The following is a 16,487-nucleotide window of genomic DNA, read 5'->3' as shown; positions in this document are numbered from 1 at the left end:
AGTGTTGGCTGAAGTTTCTGGTTTATTTTCATCTCCTATTTTAATAGGTTTATTGAACATATATCTTTGTTTATAAGCTACTTCAAATCCTTTTAAATATGTAGACAATATAAATAGAATATGGGCCACTCCCCCATCCTCCACATACAATGTATTCTCTACCCTGTGAATGGCTAGAAATCCAGGAGTCAAACCAGAATCCTCCCTTTCCTTCAGTTAATAACCGAGTTCTAGCTGTTTAACCACCTGAGGGAGTAGTCTGTGTACCATGCCTGCTCTGTATATCACGGTGACATGGCCTTGCCTGTAAGAGCTTCCATATTATGGTCCCGGTCTTCCGTCTCAACTCTCTCTCAATCAGCCCGCATTTGTTCATTTCCTCCACGCTACCAGAAAGATTTCGAACACAAAGCTCTATGTCTTTCATCTGGCTCCAAAGTCCTCAAACTGCCACCTACAGAATGATACCCAAAGTCATTCATGTAACACACAGAACCGTGTGTAATCTGGTTGGCCTCTCCGCGTCAGCTGGGCCTTATCTCACCCACTCCCTTGCCCCCATGGCTCTCCAGAAACACCTGCTCCTCGCTCAGAGTCGCCTGTGGCAGCGAACAGCACCGTCATTTACCCAGCTGTTCACACTCAAACCCTGACTCCTCTTTCATCGCATCCCACAAGGAAACTATCAGCATCACAATGACAATACAGCCAAATGCAACCTCTTTTCACCACCTCAAATGCTATCACCTGGTCCAAGTCGCCGTGATCTATCACCTGAGCCAAGGGCAACAGCCTCTTCACTGGTCTTTCTGACCTCACCCTCAGGCCTCCTAACACCTGTTCTCCATACAGGAGCCACCAGCCATCCTTTAAAATATAAATGTGGTTATGTCACCACCCTACTCCGAACCTCCCACTAGCCCCCCCTGTTACACTTAGAACACCATCCAAAGTTCCTATCTTTGCCTAGATGGTCATACCTGGTTTTACTCTTCTCTTTGCCAGGCATGCCCTTCCCCCAGATATCCACATAGCTGGGCTCCCATTTCACCACAGCCTCTGCTCCAATGTTACTTTCTTAGACAGACTTCCTGACCGCCTATCTCAGTAGTTCGCAACTGGGAGCCATTTTGACCCTGCAAAGGACATCTGTCTGAAAGACATTGTGGATTGTCACAATGGGGGAAGAGAGGAGCTACTGGGATCTAAGAGGTAGACACTAGGGATTCTGCTTAACAGTCTAGAGTGCACAGGAAAGTTCCTGCCCCCAACAAAAAATTATCCACAAGCAATTATCCAGCCTGAAGTGTCGATGGCATCTACCCTCTCTAAAATATACTTCCATTGGTTTCCTAACCCTTACGCTGCTTTGTCATTTTCTCCATGATAACTACCACTACCTGACATTATGTATGTACTTACTCATTTGTTTATGGTCTCACTCACTGGATGGAAGTAGGTCTCCCTTATTGGATAGAATCCAAGCTCCATGAGGGCAGGCTTTTGACTAATTTGTACACAGCTATATCCCTATGGCCTAGAAAAATGCCTGGCACATATTCATGAAAAAATAAATGAATAAACAATACTTCAATAAAGCTGAATCTACCAAACACCCCAGGTTCTCTCAGGCTCCTCAGCTACCAGCTATGGATAATTTGTGAGACATCATGAACTTTCAAATAACTATGGTTTGTCTGCTGTAGGATACAGGCACATGTTAATTTTTATTTCCATTTCATGCATGGTGACAAGTAGGCTCATATGCTCCTCAAAGGTGGAGTCCACACCTCACACTCCTCTCTCTCCCACATTTCAGTGGCTGACGGTGGTAGTCTACTACCCTGCCCAGTGAAAGAGTTCAATGTTTCAGATTTAGGACTTGAGCCAAGAGAATTTCGATAGTCTTAGAAGCTAATGCAGGCCTTTAATGTCCCAGGCATCTGTAATCATAAGGCTAAATCACAGTGCACATCTTTATGCAAAATAAGACAATAATTTATCATCATATCCAAAGCAATAAAATAGCTATAAACAGGCTTCGATATCAATACCCACATACCTGCTTGCTTAGCTTCAATACAGGCAATGTTTATTTCTTCTTTCAAATCCCAGTTTTCATTGGCTATTGCTTCCCCTACTTTAACAAATCTTCCGACTGCCAAGTTGACGGCTTGTCCTACGCGCTGAATTGCTTGCAGAGTTTTATCAGACTTTTTGGTATTATCTTTATGATTGATAAGTGTGGTAATCTAAAAATAGAATATAACAGCAACTTGTTTAAATTTTACTTCAATAACTTTTTTTTAAGCTAAATCACAAAGGCCAAGTAAATTAAGCCTGGTGTACCAGACTAGGCTAATAGACTAAATTGATAGTTCAGTGCTTCAACCCAGAGGCAACCAGGAAAGCATCCTGCATCCCTCCTCAGGACAACGTTTCCATTAATAACAATCCCAAGTTTATGAGAGGGCAGATACCTGGGGCATACACTTTCAGAAACCCTCCAGATAGTTTAACAAATCTTTAATAAGACAGGAGAAAAGTAGCAGAGGCTAGATCACTACAATCAAAAAATCCACAGAAAATCAAAGCACTTCAGGTCTAGAGTCCTCTGCTATAACTTGAGCTGCCATGAAGGTATAGGCAGTATCTTCACCTTGCATCCCACTCCACTGCCTAGTTCACAGCTTGTACAAAATGGTATGTGTGCCATACATGTTTACTGAATTAAACAGGTACTGAGAATGACCATTATAATCTATGTTTTGTGCTTCCCTGAGTTTTACTGTACACTCAAAATAAATGAAATGCCAAGAGTCTGGACACCTGCTTCCAGCCCCTGAAATAAAATACAAAAGGCGATGAGCTGGTTGAAACAAAGATAAATCTTCAAGAGGTCTTACAAAATTAGCACATGAACCCTGCCAACATCTAAAATTATTTCAAGCATGTTGCATAGAGAATATAGATCCCAAATAGTACATGTCCACTGAGCATAACTCTGAAATGACTTCTATAAATGTATTAACAAAGACGAGACAGAGAATTAAGAGAAGAGGGAAGGAATCCCTCTCTGAGCAATAATCGTGTGCCAGGCACTTTACATGCTAGGGCATTAATAGCTCAGAATCAGGGAGGCCTGGCTGTGAGCCGTGGCCCTGCCGTTACTAGCTAAATGACCTACGGAAATTGGATCTCTCTAAATTTCCTCACCTATAATATTGTTGTTCAAATTTTGATTATTTCCTAGATGCCACATTCTGAGGATGCATCAGTAAACACTACAATGCTGCCTCCATTTGGCTAACAGTCTAGTAGAACAATAGTAATAATAATTGAATCATATAAAATGTATTTGTTGTGCAGCTATCATATGCCAAGTAAAATTCTGAGTAATGACGGAACTCAGCAGTTAATGAGAAAGGCCCACGCTTTCATGGAGCTCACCTTCTAGTGTCTGGGAAGATACAAGAATCACATAGATAGCTCAACAAAATTTTTTTAATATACGTGCTATGCAAAAATATTAAAATAGGATAATGTTATAGAAAGTATGTGTAGCTACTTGTAGCTGCTCTTCCTTCAGGAGAAAATGATGTGTAAGCTGAAACCTAAATGATATCAAATAGCCAGGCTGGCAAATATCGAGGGGATAAAGCATTCTAAGGAGAAGAAATCATTGTTTAGAAAAAGGGGATCACCTAAGGAATGAGGTAAGTCCAGAAGTGGTTAAAGAACGGTGGGCCAGAGGGCAAATATAAAACTGACATCCAACAGGTAGGTATGGCCCAGCTCTTAAGGCTGCACATTGGAGTAAAGAGTCGTATTTTATTGCGTGATAGAAAGTCACTGGAGGGTTTTTAAGGAGGAAAATTATAAACTCTCTAGTGGTTTTGAAGTGTCTCCACAGATTCTTTGCTATTTCACCTTTCGAGAGGTGGAGTCTCAGTCCTCTCTCAAGTATGGGCTGAACTTAGAACCGCAGAAAGCAGAAGGGACAGTATGTTACTTTTGAAAGCAGTAGGTCACTTTTTAATGACACTTCGATTCCCATCCTTCTCTGAGATTACTTGCTTCCAGGGAAAGCCGGTGGTCATGTCGGGAAGGCGACTGACCAGCCTGGTGCAGGGGCTGCTGTAACCGGGCACCGAGGCCTCTGACCAACACACACGAGTGGTCTGGAACCACCCCGGCGAGCCACTCCCAAATTCCTGACACTCATAGAAACCAAGAGAAGAAATGTTGGTTGATTTAAACCATTAGTTTGGGGGCCATTTATTTTGCTGCAGTAATAACTAATGTGACCCCGAATGTATGTTTTTAACACGAACATTCTCTTCTAGGGGAAGAGTGGATTGCTGAAATGGCACAAGTGGGAACAGGGGGACCAGTTAGAAAGCTGTTGCAATAATCCAGGTAAAAGGTCACATTGGCTTGAAACCAGGAGGCAATAGTCAAGATGGAAGAAAATGGACTATTTGGAGAATGTCTTGAATATACAGGGTCTGGCAGAAGCAATGCCTGCTTGAGTGTCGTTGGTAGGGTAATAATATGGGTGTAATGATCTATAGTTTTAATTTGAACATTTCACCTAAAATGTCATATGGTGTGTTTGAGTGTGATATTGTTATGTTACAGAATACCTATGATTTTGTAGTAAAAGATTTTGTAATTAAAAAAGGGGCGTTGTTTGTGCTGGACCCTGTATATGACTTGCTTCATGAATTAGATTAGTGTAGTCAAAGGCCTCCAAATTTGTGGCATGAGAAAAAGCATACATTGACAAAACATTAACATCCTTGTGTGGCAGGCACAAAAAAAAGTGTTTTGCATAAGTAATCTATTTTAATCTTCACAATAATGTTAGGACCTAGACACTACATTATCCCCTTTTTACAGGAAAGGAAACTGACATTAAAAGATGTGTTTTTAAGATATCACAGATATTAAGCAGTAAAGCCAAGATTCAGTCAGATAATTTGACTCTGAGGCCATACTTTTTCTCAAGCTTTACTGAGATATAATTAACATATGACATTGTATAAGTTTGTATACAATGCGATGATTTGATACATGTGTATATTGCAAAGCCTTCCACAATATACTGCAAATGATGACCGCAATAGAGTTAATTAACAACTCCATCACCTCATGCAATGTGTGTGTAAGCATGTGTGTGGTGGGAACATTTAAGATCTACTGTCTTAATGACTTTCAAGTGTGTAATAGAGTATTTTTAACTACAGTCACCATGCTGTACATTAGATCCCCAGAACTTACTCATTTTATAACTGGAAATTTATATCCTTTGACCAACATCTCTTCATTTCCCCCACCACCGAGCCCTTGGCAACAATAATACTATATCCTTTTGCTTGGCTTTTTTGGTTTCCACATAAAAGTGAGATCAAATGGTATTTGCCTTTTTGGTCTGACATTTCACTCTAACACACTGTCCTCAAGTCCCAGCCATGTTGTTGCGAATGGCAAGATTTCCTTCTTTCTCAAGGATGAATAATATTCCATTGTATATATATATACCACATCTTCTTTATCCATTCACCCACACAGGGGCTCTTAGCTGGTTTTCACAGATTGGCTATTGGGAATAATGCTGCAATAAACATGGGAGCACAGGCTATCTCTTCAAGATCTTGATTTTATTTCTTTTGGATATATACTCAGAAGTGGGATTACTGGATCATATGGTATTCAATATTTCTTTTTCTTTCTTTCTTTCTTTTTTTTTTTTTGAGGAACCTCCATACTGTTTTGCACAGTGACTGGACCAATTTCCAGTCCCACCATCAGTGCACAAGGGTTCCCTTTTTTCCACATCCTCACCAACACTTTGTTATCTCACCTGCTAGAATAGGTGCAAAATGACATCTCATTGTGGTTTTAATTTGCACTTCCCTGATGATTAATGATGTTTAGTACCTTTTCATATATCTGTTGGCCATTTTTGTATGTCTTCTTTTTAAAAATGTGTATTCAATTTCCCTGCCCATTTTTACATCAGGTTGTTTGTTTTGCTATTAAGCTGTATGTGTTCCTTATGTATATTTTGGGTATTGACCCCTTTATCAGATACATGGTTTGCAAATATCTCCTTCTGTTCTGTAGATTTTCTTTTCATTCTGTGGCTGATTTAATTTGCTGTGCAGAAGCTTTTTAGTTTGATGTTATCCCACTTGTTCATTTTAGCTTTTGTTACTTGTATTTTTGGTGTCATATACAACATTGCCAAGACCAATGTCAAAGAGATTTATCCCTATATATTCTTCTAGGAGGTTTACAGTTTTATGTACGACACTTCAGTCTTTAATCCACTTCAAGTTAACTTTTGTGAGAGCTGTAAGATTTTTGCCTGTGATTAACCGGTTTTCACAACCCCATTTATTGGAGAAACTCTTCTTTCCCCATTAAGTGTCCTTGGCTCCCCTGTCAAAATAATAGTTGACTGTGTATGTATGGGTTTATTTCTGGGCTCTCAATTCTGTTCCATTGGACTAAGTGGCTACTTTTATGCCAGTACCATACTATTTTAATTACCATGTAGTATAGTGTGGAATCAGGACATGTGATGCCTCCAGATCTGCTCTTCTTTCTCAAGATCGTTTTGGCTAGTTGTAGTCATTTGTGAGTTGATACAAATTTTAAGGTTGTTTTTCTATAAAATGACATTGAAATTTTGAAAGAGGTTGCCTAGCATCTATAGATGGCTTTGGGTAATATGGACATTTTAATAAAATTAATTCTTCTGATCCATGAACATGAGATATCTATCCATTTATTTGTATCTTCTTCAAATTCTTTCATCAAAGTTTTAGAGTTTTTGTTATATAAATCTTTCACCTCCTTGGTTAAATTAATTCCTAAGTATTTTATTGTTTTTGATGCTGTTGTATCTAGAATGGTTTTCTTTATTTCTTTTTCAGGTATGCTGTTGTTAGCATATAAAAACACAACTGATTTATGCATATTGACTTTTAAAAAATTAAATTTATTGAGGTAACATTGGTTAATAACATTATATAAATTTTAGGTACTCAATATTATAATTTGATATCTGTATACTCTCTTGCATGCTCACTACCAAAAGTCTAGTTTCTTTCCAATACTATATAACCCAAGAAGAATGTTGAACAGGGGATAGCATGCTACCTTTATTTTCTATTTTTTAATTTTTAGTTTTAATTATAGATGATTGTATGTTGATTTTTTTAATCCTGCAACTTTGCTAAATTTGTTTCTTAGTTTTAAGTTTTTTGGTGGAATCTCTAGAATATTCTACATATAAAATCACGTGATCTGCAAATAGAGATTATTTTACTTCATCCTTTCCTATTTGAATGCCTTTTATTTGCTTTTATTGCCTGATAGGTATATGGCTAAGACTTCCAGTACTATGTTGAATAGGTGCAGTAAGAATGGGCACTCTTGTCTTGTTCCTGATCTTAGAGGGAAATCTTTCAACTTTTTTCACCATTAAACATGATGTTAGCAGTAGGCTTATTGTGTTGCAATATATGGCCTTTATTATGTTGACATATGGTCCCGCTACACCCAATTTGTTGAGAATTTTCATCATGAAAAGATGTTAAATTGTGTCAAATGCCTTTTCTGCATCTACTGTGATGATCATATGCTTTTTTCCCTTTCATTCTATTAATGTAGTGTATCACATTTATTGATTTTCATATGTTGAACCATTCTTGCATCCCAGAGATGAATCCCACTTGATCATGGTGAATGCTCCTTTTAATGTGCTATTGAATTTGATTTGCTAGTATTTTGTTGATATTTATTTTCCCTATATTCATCAGAGATATTGGCCTATAGTTTTCTTTCTTTGTAATGTCCTCATCTGGCTTTTATATCAGGCAATAAAGATGGTAAAGGCCATACTTTTAAATACTATGCTATAACAACAAAGCACACACACACACAAAGCAAAAAGAAATACTACCCTATAATGTTTCACAAAATCCCAATGAAGCAGGTGGAAACTGGACATCAAGGAGATATCCCGACTCCAGGTATCTTGAGCCTGGAGCCTAGCCCCTTAACCACTTAGCCATACGGCCTTCTCTGCCTTTTGACATTGATAAGAGGATTAAATGAAATGATCCACGTATATTATGTTTAACAAAGCACCCAGTTTACAGTAAGCACCCTATATATTATAAACAGGTCTCTTATTTAATCCTTAGGTATTGTTAAAGATAAAAAAAAAAAACAGAGGCTGAATGAAATCAAACACTCGCTCATACAAGCTAAGTGGCCTAGTTTAGAATGTGAACCCAGGTCTGTCTGACACCAAAGCCCACCAAGTATTCTTTCCTTTAGTGGAGGTTTTCAATCATCTAAGTTTTTGTTTGTTTGTTTGTTTGTTTTCTGAAGGGTTGCAGAACACTTTCTTTAAAATAGAGTATTATCTAAATAAGTTATCATGTGAAAGTGGAGCTGCTAAGGTTGAATTTTGAGGATGACTGTGGGTCATGCTGCTGGGAATGAGGGGAACAAATATGAATCCTACAGCACCAGCTTAGTTCTTCTCCACATCTGATAGACTAGGGAACTCTTCATAGCGCCTGGAGAAAAGAGGGCTTGATCATCATTGATTATTCCGAAGGACAACCTTGGAAGAGACTCTATAGTAAAGGGTGCAAGCTATGTTTGTTAAACCCTTTATTTCCATAAAGCTTTAAAAATTCAATCATAAAGAAGAGGTCCTGCAATTATTCTAAAATACTATTGTTCATTTCTGGAACACACATTTTGCTTTCACTGCAAGCATCGCCCCCAGGGCATAATTAGGCGGGGCTGTCTTCCTCTTACTCCAACTAGTCCAGCAAATGTTGAATCCAAATACAGGTATGCCTCTAAAATTGACTGATAGAGGAGCCAAGTCAAATTTACAAAATTCCATATTAAAAGTTCTACTTATATCATTAAATTATGTTCAAACTTTTAAAAAAGGCATTTCAAAAACTATACATGTTGTTTAAAAAAGAAAAGATGGGAAAATTAGGAAAGCCTAAAGAAAATAATCACCCATAATTCCACTACCCTGTGAGCATTTGGGGATAATTCTTTCAGTCTTGTTTTACACATACACATACTTAAACACAGTTTTACAAAATTCAGATCAAATTTCAATTTCCTCATCATGTAGCATTTAACATTGAGCCCAACAGTAGCAGGCATATTTCGCATGTTTTACATGTTTTAATTTATTTAATGGTTATATCTCTAAGGGGTAGACCCTATTATCACCCTCATTTTACATATAAAGAACCTAAAACTTGAAGACAAGGTCACAGAGCCAATAAGTTGTCTACAGCCTTAATCACTACATTCCCTCTTTCCTCCCAGGATTGTATTAAGGATCAAGAGAAAGAGGGCCGGTGAAAGCGCCTTGTAAATTATATAATGTGCCAGATAATATTTTAGCTATTATTCTGCAAGGTAGGAGGCATATTATATCAGGAGTCCCAACCTGGAGCTGCCCTGACCCTGGTCTTCAGAATGCCTAAATGAACCAAAAAAGAGGGCAGAGAAGGCATCCCATGGGGGAAGAAAGAGAATCTGATACACTGAAGAACTCTGCTGTGGAAGAAAAGAATAAGAACTGGGGTTTACTTGATACCTTCTCACAAAGGGTGTCAAGAAGTACTAATCTCTAGCAAAGTATATCCTTGCACTTAAGAGCATGATCTCTGGTGTCACTTTGCCTGGGTCTGAATTCGGGCTCTGCCATATGGCAAGTCATCTCACCTTTCTGTGACTTAGTGTCCTCCCCTGTAAAAACAGGAATGATATAAGTACCCATTTCCTCAGGTCACTGTGGGGAATAAATTAGTAAATGTAAATAAAGTACTTAGAAGAGTGTTTGGTGTGTAGTAAGTACTACGTAATTGTTAGATGTCATGCTGTTTAAACTTCCAGAATCTCTGTTCTTTCCTCATGTTTGGGATCTGATTCTGATTTTCTAGAACAATGGACAGCAATCTCTGGATTGAAAAGGATTCTCTTCCTTACTTATTTTGTAGGGAGGCAAGAAATTAAGTAAAGGCTAGGAGGAGGAAAAAAACAAAACAAAACTGGCAGTAGCCCAGGTGAAAGAACAAAGCTTTAATTCCCTGGGACCTAACGAATAAGGAAGCCAGCCCAGAACAGAGACATTTGTCTCTGGGCTTAGCTCATGTGGACAAGAAAGGGGCCACATGCTAAACCTGACAAGCCCAGGGGAGGCCCGCAGCGCAGGCCTCACAAAAGCAGAGACTGAATGTAACCACATGGGATGGTCTGAATGTAAAAAGTCCTAACTGAAAGGGGGTCGTGGTGGGTAGTCATATCCTAGGCAGGTAAGCATCCTTCACAAAGGTCAGTCTTCCTCTCTGAAACTGCCTGTCGTCTTTGGGCATGCAGGGTAACATGCCTCTGGAATGCCAGAGGAATCTTTTCCAGACCCCACGAAGGCACAACCGCAGGACCAAGCACAGGCCACACTGTTTGTTACTTGTTCCCCACACACCTTCTTCTCTCTGTGCTGTAAATGTTAACTGTCCTGTACTCACCAATGTAAATGAAGTATATATCTCCCTGACTGGCTTTTTATCTAATCTCAGAGATTACCTGCTTTGCTTTCTCCCACCTCCCTAATCTATCGCCTATGGATTTCACGTAACCCCTTAAAGCTTAAAATTACTAGATATAAAAATCTGGCTAATGAGCTATAGAAACCAATATGAAAGAAGCCACACCAAACCATGGGACACTTTAAGAGACAGAAGGAAGGGCACTTTCACGTACTTTATACACTATTTTATTGTTTGAATTTTGTGTGCTTTATCTTTTTATTTTTCATTTCTTATTTTACTCCTCACCCAAGGACATGCTTATTCATTTTAGAGAAAGAGAGGGGGGAAGGGAGGGAGAAAGGAAGAGAAGGAATGGGGTAGAGAGAAAGCGAAAGAGAAACATCAGTTGCCTCCTGGAGATGCCCCAACTGGGTACTGAACCCACAACCTAGGTATGTGCCCTGACCAGGAATCGAACCTACAACCTTTCTGGTGTACAGGATGATGCTCCAACCAAATGAGCCACCTAGCCAGGGTTGTGTGTTTTATCTTTGCAATTAAAAACATATATATATTCACATACACAAATGGGCAAAGATGGCCCCATGTGTACTCTATTTATCTCCAGTTTAGTGAGACAAGAGTCCTGAAAAGCTTCCAGGACATTGCAGAGAGAAATGGTGAGATGGGTGAGCCGCTCAGAAATGTAAAGGATCTGTACACTGGTGAATGAAGTAAATCTATCACAGACAGGAAAAGACTAGTGGGTGGCAGAATAACATTCCACACCAGGGTGGAGCTGTGTGGCAGATCCCCCCTCCTCCCTTCTGTGCATAAAAACATTTTAAGACTGGGAGTGGGAGTTTTGACAGGAAGAATAAAGTGATTATTAAAGAAGGTGGGGAGCTGTGCTGCAGAAAATATGTTTGGGACTTAGCCCAGAGCTTTAAAAAAAGAAATGTCTAAGTTAGAAAACATACAACAAATGAGTGTGTATAACATATACACATACAGTGTAAAGGAATGAAGAGAAGGTGTACGCAAGCAGCCGCCACCAAGCCCGAGAGAAGGCGCCAGCGCCCCTGATGACCCCTGTGCCCCGTGGGCCCCTCCCTTTCTGTATCACCCCTCCCTCTCCAAGAAAGAAACCACCATCCCGATTTTGTCCTCATCAGTCCCATATAACTACTGCACATTAGTTATACCCCTACATGACCTACGGTTTTGTTTTGCCTGGTTTTGAACCTTTCATTTTTTTTTTCATTCAGCACTATGTTTTTGAGATTCACTCATTGATAATTATACCTGTGGTTCATTCATTTCACTGCTGTATAGTACCTCATTGTATAAATATAGCACAGTTTATTTAAACATCCTACTGTTAAAAGACATTTGGGTTGTTTCCAGTTTGGGGCCATTAGAAGTTAAAAAAAAGCAATAATGATAAAAATTAATGCATGTCTCTTACACACACACACACACACACACACACACACACACACAGGAGTTTCTCTTCGGGGGTATGGATCCACCCTCATGTGCTTTTATTTAGATAACCAATTGTCCAAGACCCAATTTTTTTAAAAAAAGTCTTCTTTTGCTCACTGATCAGCAGTGCCAACTCTGTGATTTATTAAGTTTCCATGTGTACGTGTGGACCTGTTTCTAGGTTCTCTGTTCTGTTTTACTAGTGTATTTGTCCATCTCTAGTCTTACACCCACACTGCCTTAATTTGCTATAGTTTCATAAGTTTTGAAGTCTGGTAGAGTAAATCCACCCACCTTGCTTCTTTTCTGGCTATTCTTGGCTCTTTACTCTTTCATATAAATTTTAGCATTACCTTTATGAAATTCTTCCTTTAAACATCTTGTTGAAATTTTCAGTGGAATTGTATTAAATATATAATTAATAAGGAAAACTAATGTGCCTATAATAGCAATTCATCTAAACAGTGCTCCTCTCCCATTTATTTAAACCTACTTTGGGTTCCATAAAATTTCAAAATTTTCTCCACAAAGTTTGACATCAGTTTTGCTATACATGTATTCCTAGGAAACTCATTTTTATTCTAACCAATATTTTTTAACTTTATTTTTCTGTGTTATTAATGTAAAGAAATGTAGTTGACTTCAGTATCCTATATTTGATGAACAGACTAAACCTTCTAATTTTTATAATTTTTTGTTAATTCTTGAGTTTTCTATGTAGATAATTATATCACAATGAGAGTTTTGATTTTCTTTTCTTTCCTATGTTTACGCCTTTCACTTCTCCTTGTCCTCTTGTGCTGGTTAGGATTTCCCAGACGGCGCTGGTCAGAGCTGTGACAGCAGGCATCCTTGTCTTGTTTCTGGTTTTAAAGAAAATGTTTGTTTTAATTTTGACTTGCTGTTATGATGTTAACTGCAGGTTTTCTGCAGATATACTTTATTAGGTTAAGGAAGTTTTCTTCTGCTAGTGGTTGAGTAAGTACTTTTTATCATGATTAGGAGTTGAATTTAATTGAATCATTTTTCTGCATCTATTGGAAAAAACATCTTTTCTAATATGTGAATACAGAAAGCTGCACACAGTTGTCTAATATTGACTCAACCTTGCATTTCTAGAATAAGGCCAGTAACCCAGACCTTTTTACTTGGAGGGTCAGAGAAGTTAGATGGCATCCGATAGAAGCTCACCAAACTGTACAATGCTAGTCCCCTTATTCACCTGAAGACTCTGTCTCCTCTACAGCACTGTTCCTCATGCATCCATGGCTTCTCTGAGCTCTTCGAGCACTGACTATCAATAATGTTCATTTGAAACTTGGCATGTGCTGTTCTGTACATATTCTGTCTCTCAACTAGAATACAAGACCCTCAAAAAGCGGCAACTAATAAGCACACAACAAATCCTTTCTTAAAATGATTAAAATATTCTTGTAGATAATGTTATGAAGCATGAGTTGGATAATAATGCAGCATCGTTAGAAAAGGAGACTCCTGGGTATGGGTTTTTGAGAGAGCTGCAATTTTAGTCCGCTAACATTCACTGAAACTTAAAAATCATTCATAATTGTACTCCACACTTTCCTGCTTTGTTAACAGTATTCCGGCCGTGCTTTATACATTTTTTAAAAAATTTTAAGCATAATTTAACTCTTTCTTGTTGAGTACTGTCTATCATCAGGATCATCAGTTACAGTGTCAGGCTAACGATACTGACGTGGGATGCAGAACCTTAACTATGAGCTTGAAGGAGTCTTTCATAGGGAAGGAAAAGAAGTGGCATTTCCCCCTTTTAGCACTGACCTCTAGTTAACTTGCAGCAGTGACTTCTGCATTCCTCCTCCACTCTCCTACTTTCGCCACCCTCTTTTACCCCAGAATTACACAATGCAGAGCTATAGGACTGATACATTGTGAGCAGTGATACTGTGAAAAGTTACCACTTCTTCAGATTACAGCAACCTTCCAGCTTGTTTTTCCCATGGAGACTCTCTTCTCTGTACCTACTACTAGCTGACCTCATCACTGCTTCTAATTTCTAGAAAGGACACAGCATATGGGGCAGCTTAGAGCACAGACTCTGGAGCCAGGCTGCCTGGGTTCAAATCCCAGTTTGACATTTGTAGTTCAGTCCCATGAAAAGTTACATAACCTCACTATTTCTCAGCTTCCTCATCCATGTAAGGAGAATCAACCTCACAGCATTGTTATGAGAATTAAATGAGTTAATTTTTACAAGGTGCTTAGAACATGGCCTAGTGTACAGTCACGGTTAAATAAGTGAATAAAATACTGTCAACTGGAACTCCACCACTCTTTTATCTCTGTCTCTTAAAACTACTCCAGTATTTCTCCTTTTGCGCTGTGGCTGTATTGGTGGTCACGGTGGTGGTGGCATTCTTTTGGGGTGTCGGGGAGGCTGTGCATGCAGACATCCTAACTGACCCTACCAATCCTTTCCACCGTCAGTGCTTCTATCAGACACGGAAGGGGTGGGAGAGGGGGCTTGTCAGGTGTACTCCTCACTGTTCGGTTAGCCAGGCTAAAATGAACACAGTTGAAGATAATGGAGCTGTTCATTTAATCAGCCTAACAGGGATCTTAACAGGGACATATGTGACAGGCGTTTTCAAGTATTAAAAATTTATGGACTAGCTCCAGGCTCCCCATCACTGGATATATTTAAACAAGGGACTGGCGACCAGGTGTCGAGGATGCTTTAAGAAAGATTTTTCTTTTTTAAATTTAGAGTCAGATAATCTTTAAGATTCCTTCCCCCTCTAAAATTTTGGCAATGCTAGTGTGAGTCACCAAGACGTTGCAATCTACTTGTGAGTCACACAACGCCAACGCGCTCCCAAAGGCACAGAATTCTTCACTCCCTGCCGTACTTGGCACACGACCGCAGAGGTAGGTGAGGAATTCGAGCCCTCGGGCTGCGTTAACTCGGCTCGCGGTAACAAAAACTTCTCTCAAACTAAGCGCGTCAATGAGCTGACTCCAGACTTCTGTTAGGACCAACAAATGCAATAAAGCATACATCCCAGATGGGATTAACCAAAGAGATGTGTATCCGGATTAGCGATCAGACAGCCCTTCACTTTTCTGAGGCTGGACAAAAGCCGACTGGGGGGAGCAGGCAGGTTAGGGGGGGAAGGGGCAGGGTGGCCCGGGGTGAATGGGAGCCGGGCGAGCCGACACACACACATACACACACACAGGCACGCACGCACGCAGGGAAAAGGGACAAAGGCCTCGGGGAGAGCACGCTGGACTTGGAGGCGGGTAGGAATGTCCCAGCCGGAGTGGCCACCAGTCTGGGTTTGGACTGGGGAAGCAAACGTAAGCCGACGGGGGGTTCAAGAGTGGCGACGAGCAGGATCCCTTATGGGCCAGCGGGGCCCCCGCAGGGGTCCTCTCTGCTTTGGGGAAGCTGGGCTCGGCCGCCCACCCTCCGACGGGGCCTCGCTGAGCCAAGATCTCCCGAGCCACAGCCCCGAAGCCTGTCCTGTGGGACAGGCCCGGCCGCGCACCTGCCGGCCAGGCACACAGGTCGCAGTGGAATCCGCGCCCCTCAACCTCCCCTGCCGCTCAGCCCACTGGGCCTCCCCTCCGGATTTTCGAGGGTCCCGACTCCCGCAGCCTCCGCCGAGGTGGGTCCCCAAGCCCAGACAGGCGGTCCAACACCCACACTGTAAAGAGGGTGCTGAATGTGGGGCAACGGCTGCCTCCGGCCCGGCCCCGCAGTGCAAGCACCGCCGCCATCACCGGCCGCGGCCAGAGACGAGGGGCCGCGCTGGGAGCCACTTTACCTGAGAAACCAGCGGGAGCAACGTCTGCTCCACCGAGCGAGTTTTGATCTCAAGTCCTGAGTCGAAGGTGAAGCCGGACAGGCCGGAGCCTTGCACTGCCCGGGCGCCGCCAACGCCGGCGGGGCCCGGAGAGGCAGCCATGGCTATCCGCCCGTCGCGCAGCCCGGACGCCGCGCTACTGCGGGCCCACCGCCTGCCAGCCAGCCCTCCCGCGGCGGCGGCAGGGCACCCGCGCCGCCCGAGGCCCCGCCTCCAACCGGGCCCGCCCCTGGAGCGGCCCCGCCCCCAGACTGCTCTGCCGCCGACGCCGAGCCCCGCCCCTGCTTCGCCCCCAAGCCCTTTCGTCTAGGGTCGGCTCTCCAGCCCCGCCTCTACCTCGGACCCGCCCCCGCACTGCCCCGCCTACTGGCCCCGCCCCGCCTCTTTTGAGACCACTCTTCGGTGGGTTCCACGCACGTCTCAACCTACTGGAATAAACAAGACACTTGAGGGCCTCCCACGGCCACGTGGCCTCTTACCACGACAAGGACAACCGCCCCCAGCAAAGCTTCCTGTCCTCCGTATAGAATGACTCATCCTAACTCCGATTCAGTGA

General features: G+C 41.5%; 1 protein-coding gene across 1 annotated transcript in view; it reads right to left on the bottom strand.

Moving 5' to 3' along the window:
* CTNNAL1 (catenin alpha like 1) overlaps nucleotides 1–16,150 on the bottom strand; it is a 52,293-nt gene extending 36,143 nt beyond the window's left edge. Inside the window, exons 1-2 of the mRNA XM_054584560.1 lie at nucleotides 15,893–16,150; nucleotides 2,063–2,252 (exon numbers count right to left, since the gene is read on the bottom strand). Coding sequence (XP_054440535.1) covers nucleotides 2,063–2,252; nucleotides 15,893–16,033 — 331 coding nt within the window. The 5' untranslated portion in view covers nucleotides 16,034–16,150. The remainder of the gene's footprint in view (nucleotides 1–2,062; nucleotides 2,253–15,892) is intronic.
* Nucleotides 16,151–16,487: the final 337 nt, after the last annotated feature.

This window comes from Pteronotus mesoamericanus, unplaced genomic scaffold (assembly GCF_021234165.1).
Source record: "Pteronotus mesoamericanus isolate MK-2021 breed Mesoamerican mustached bat unplaced genomic scaffold, CSHL_Meso_final contig_78, whole genome shotgun sequence".
Taxonomy (NCBI): domain Eukaryota; kingdom Metazoa; phylum Chordata; class Mammalia; order Chiroptera; family Mormoopidae; genus Pteronotus; species Pteronotus mesoamericanus.
This window is presented reverse-complemented; position numbering and strand designations above follow the sequence as displayed.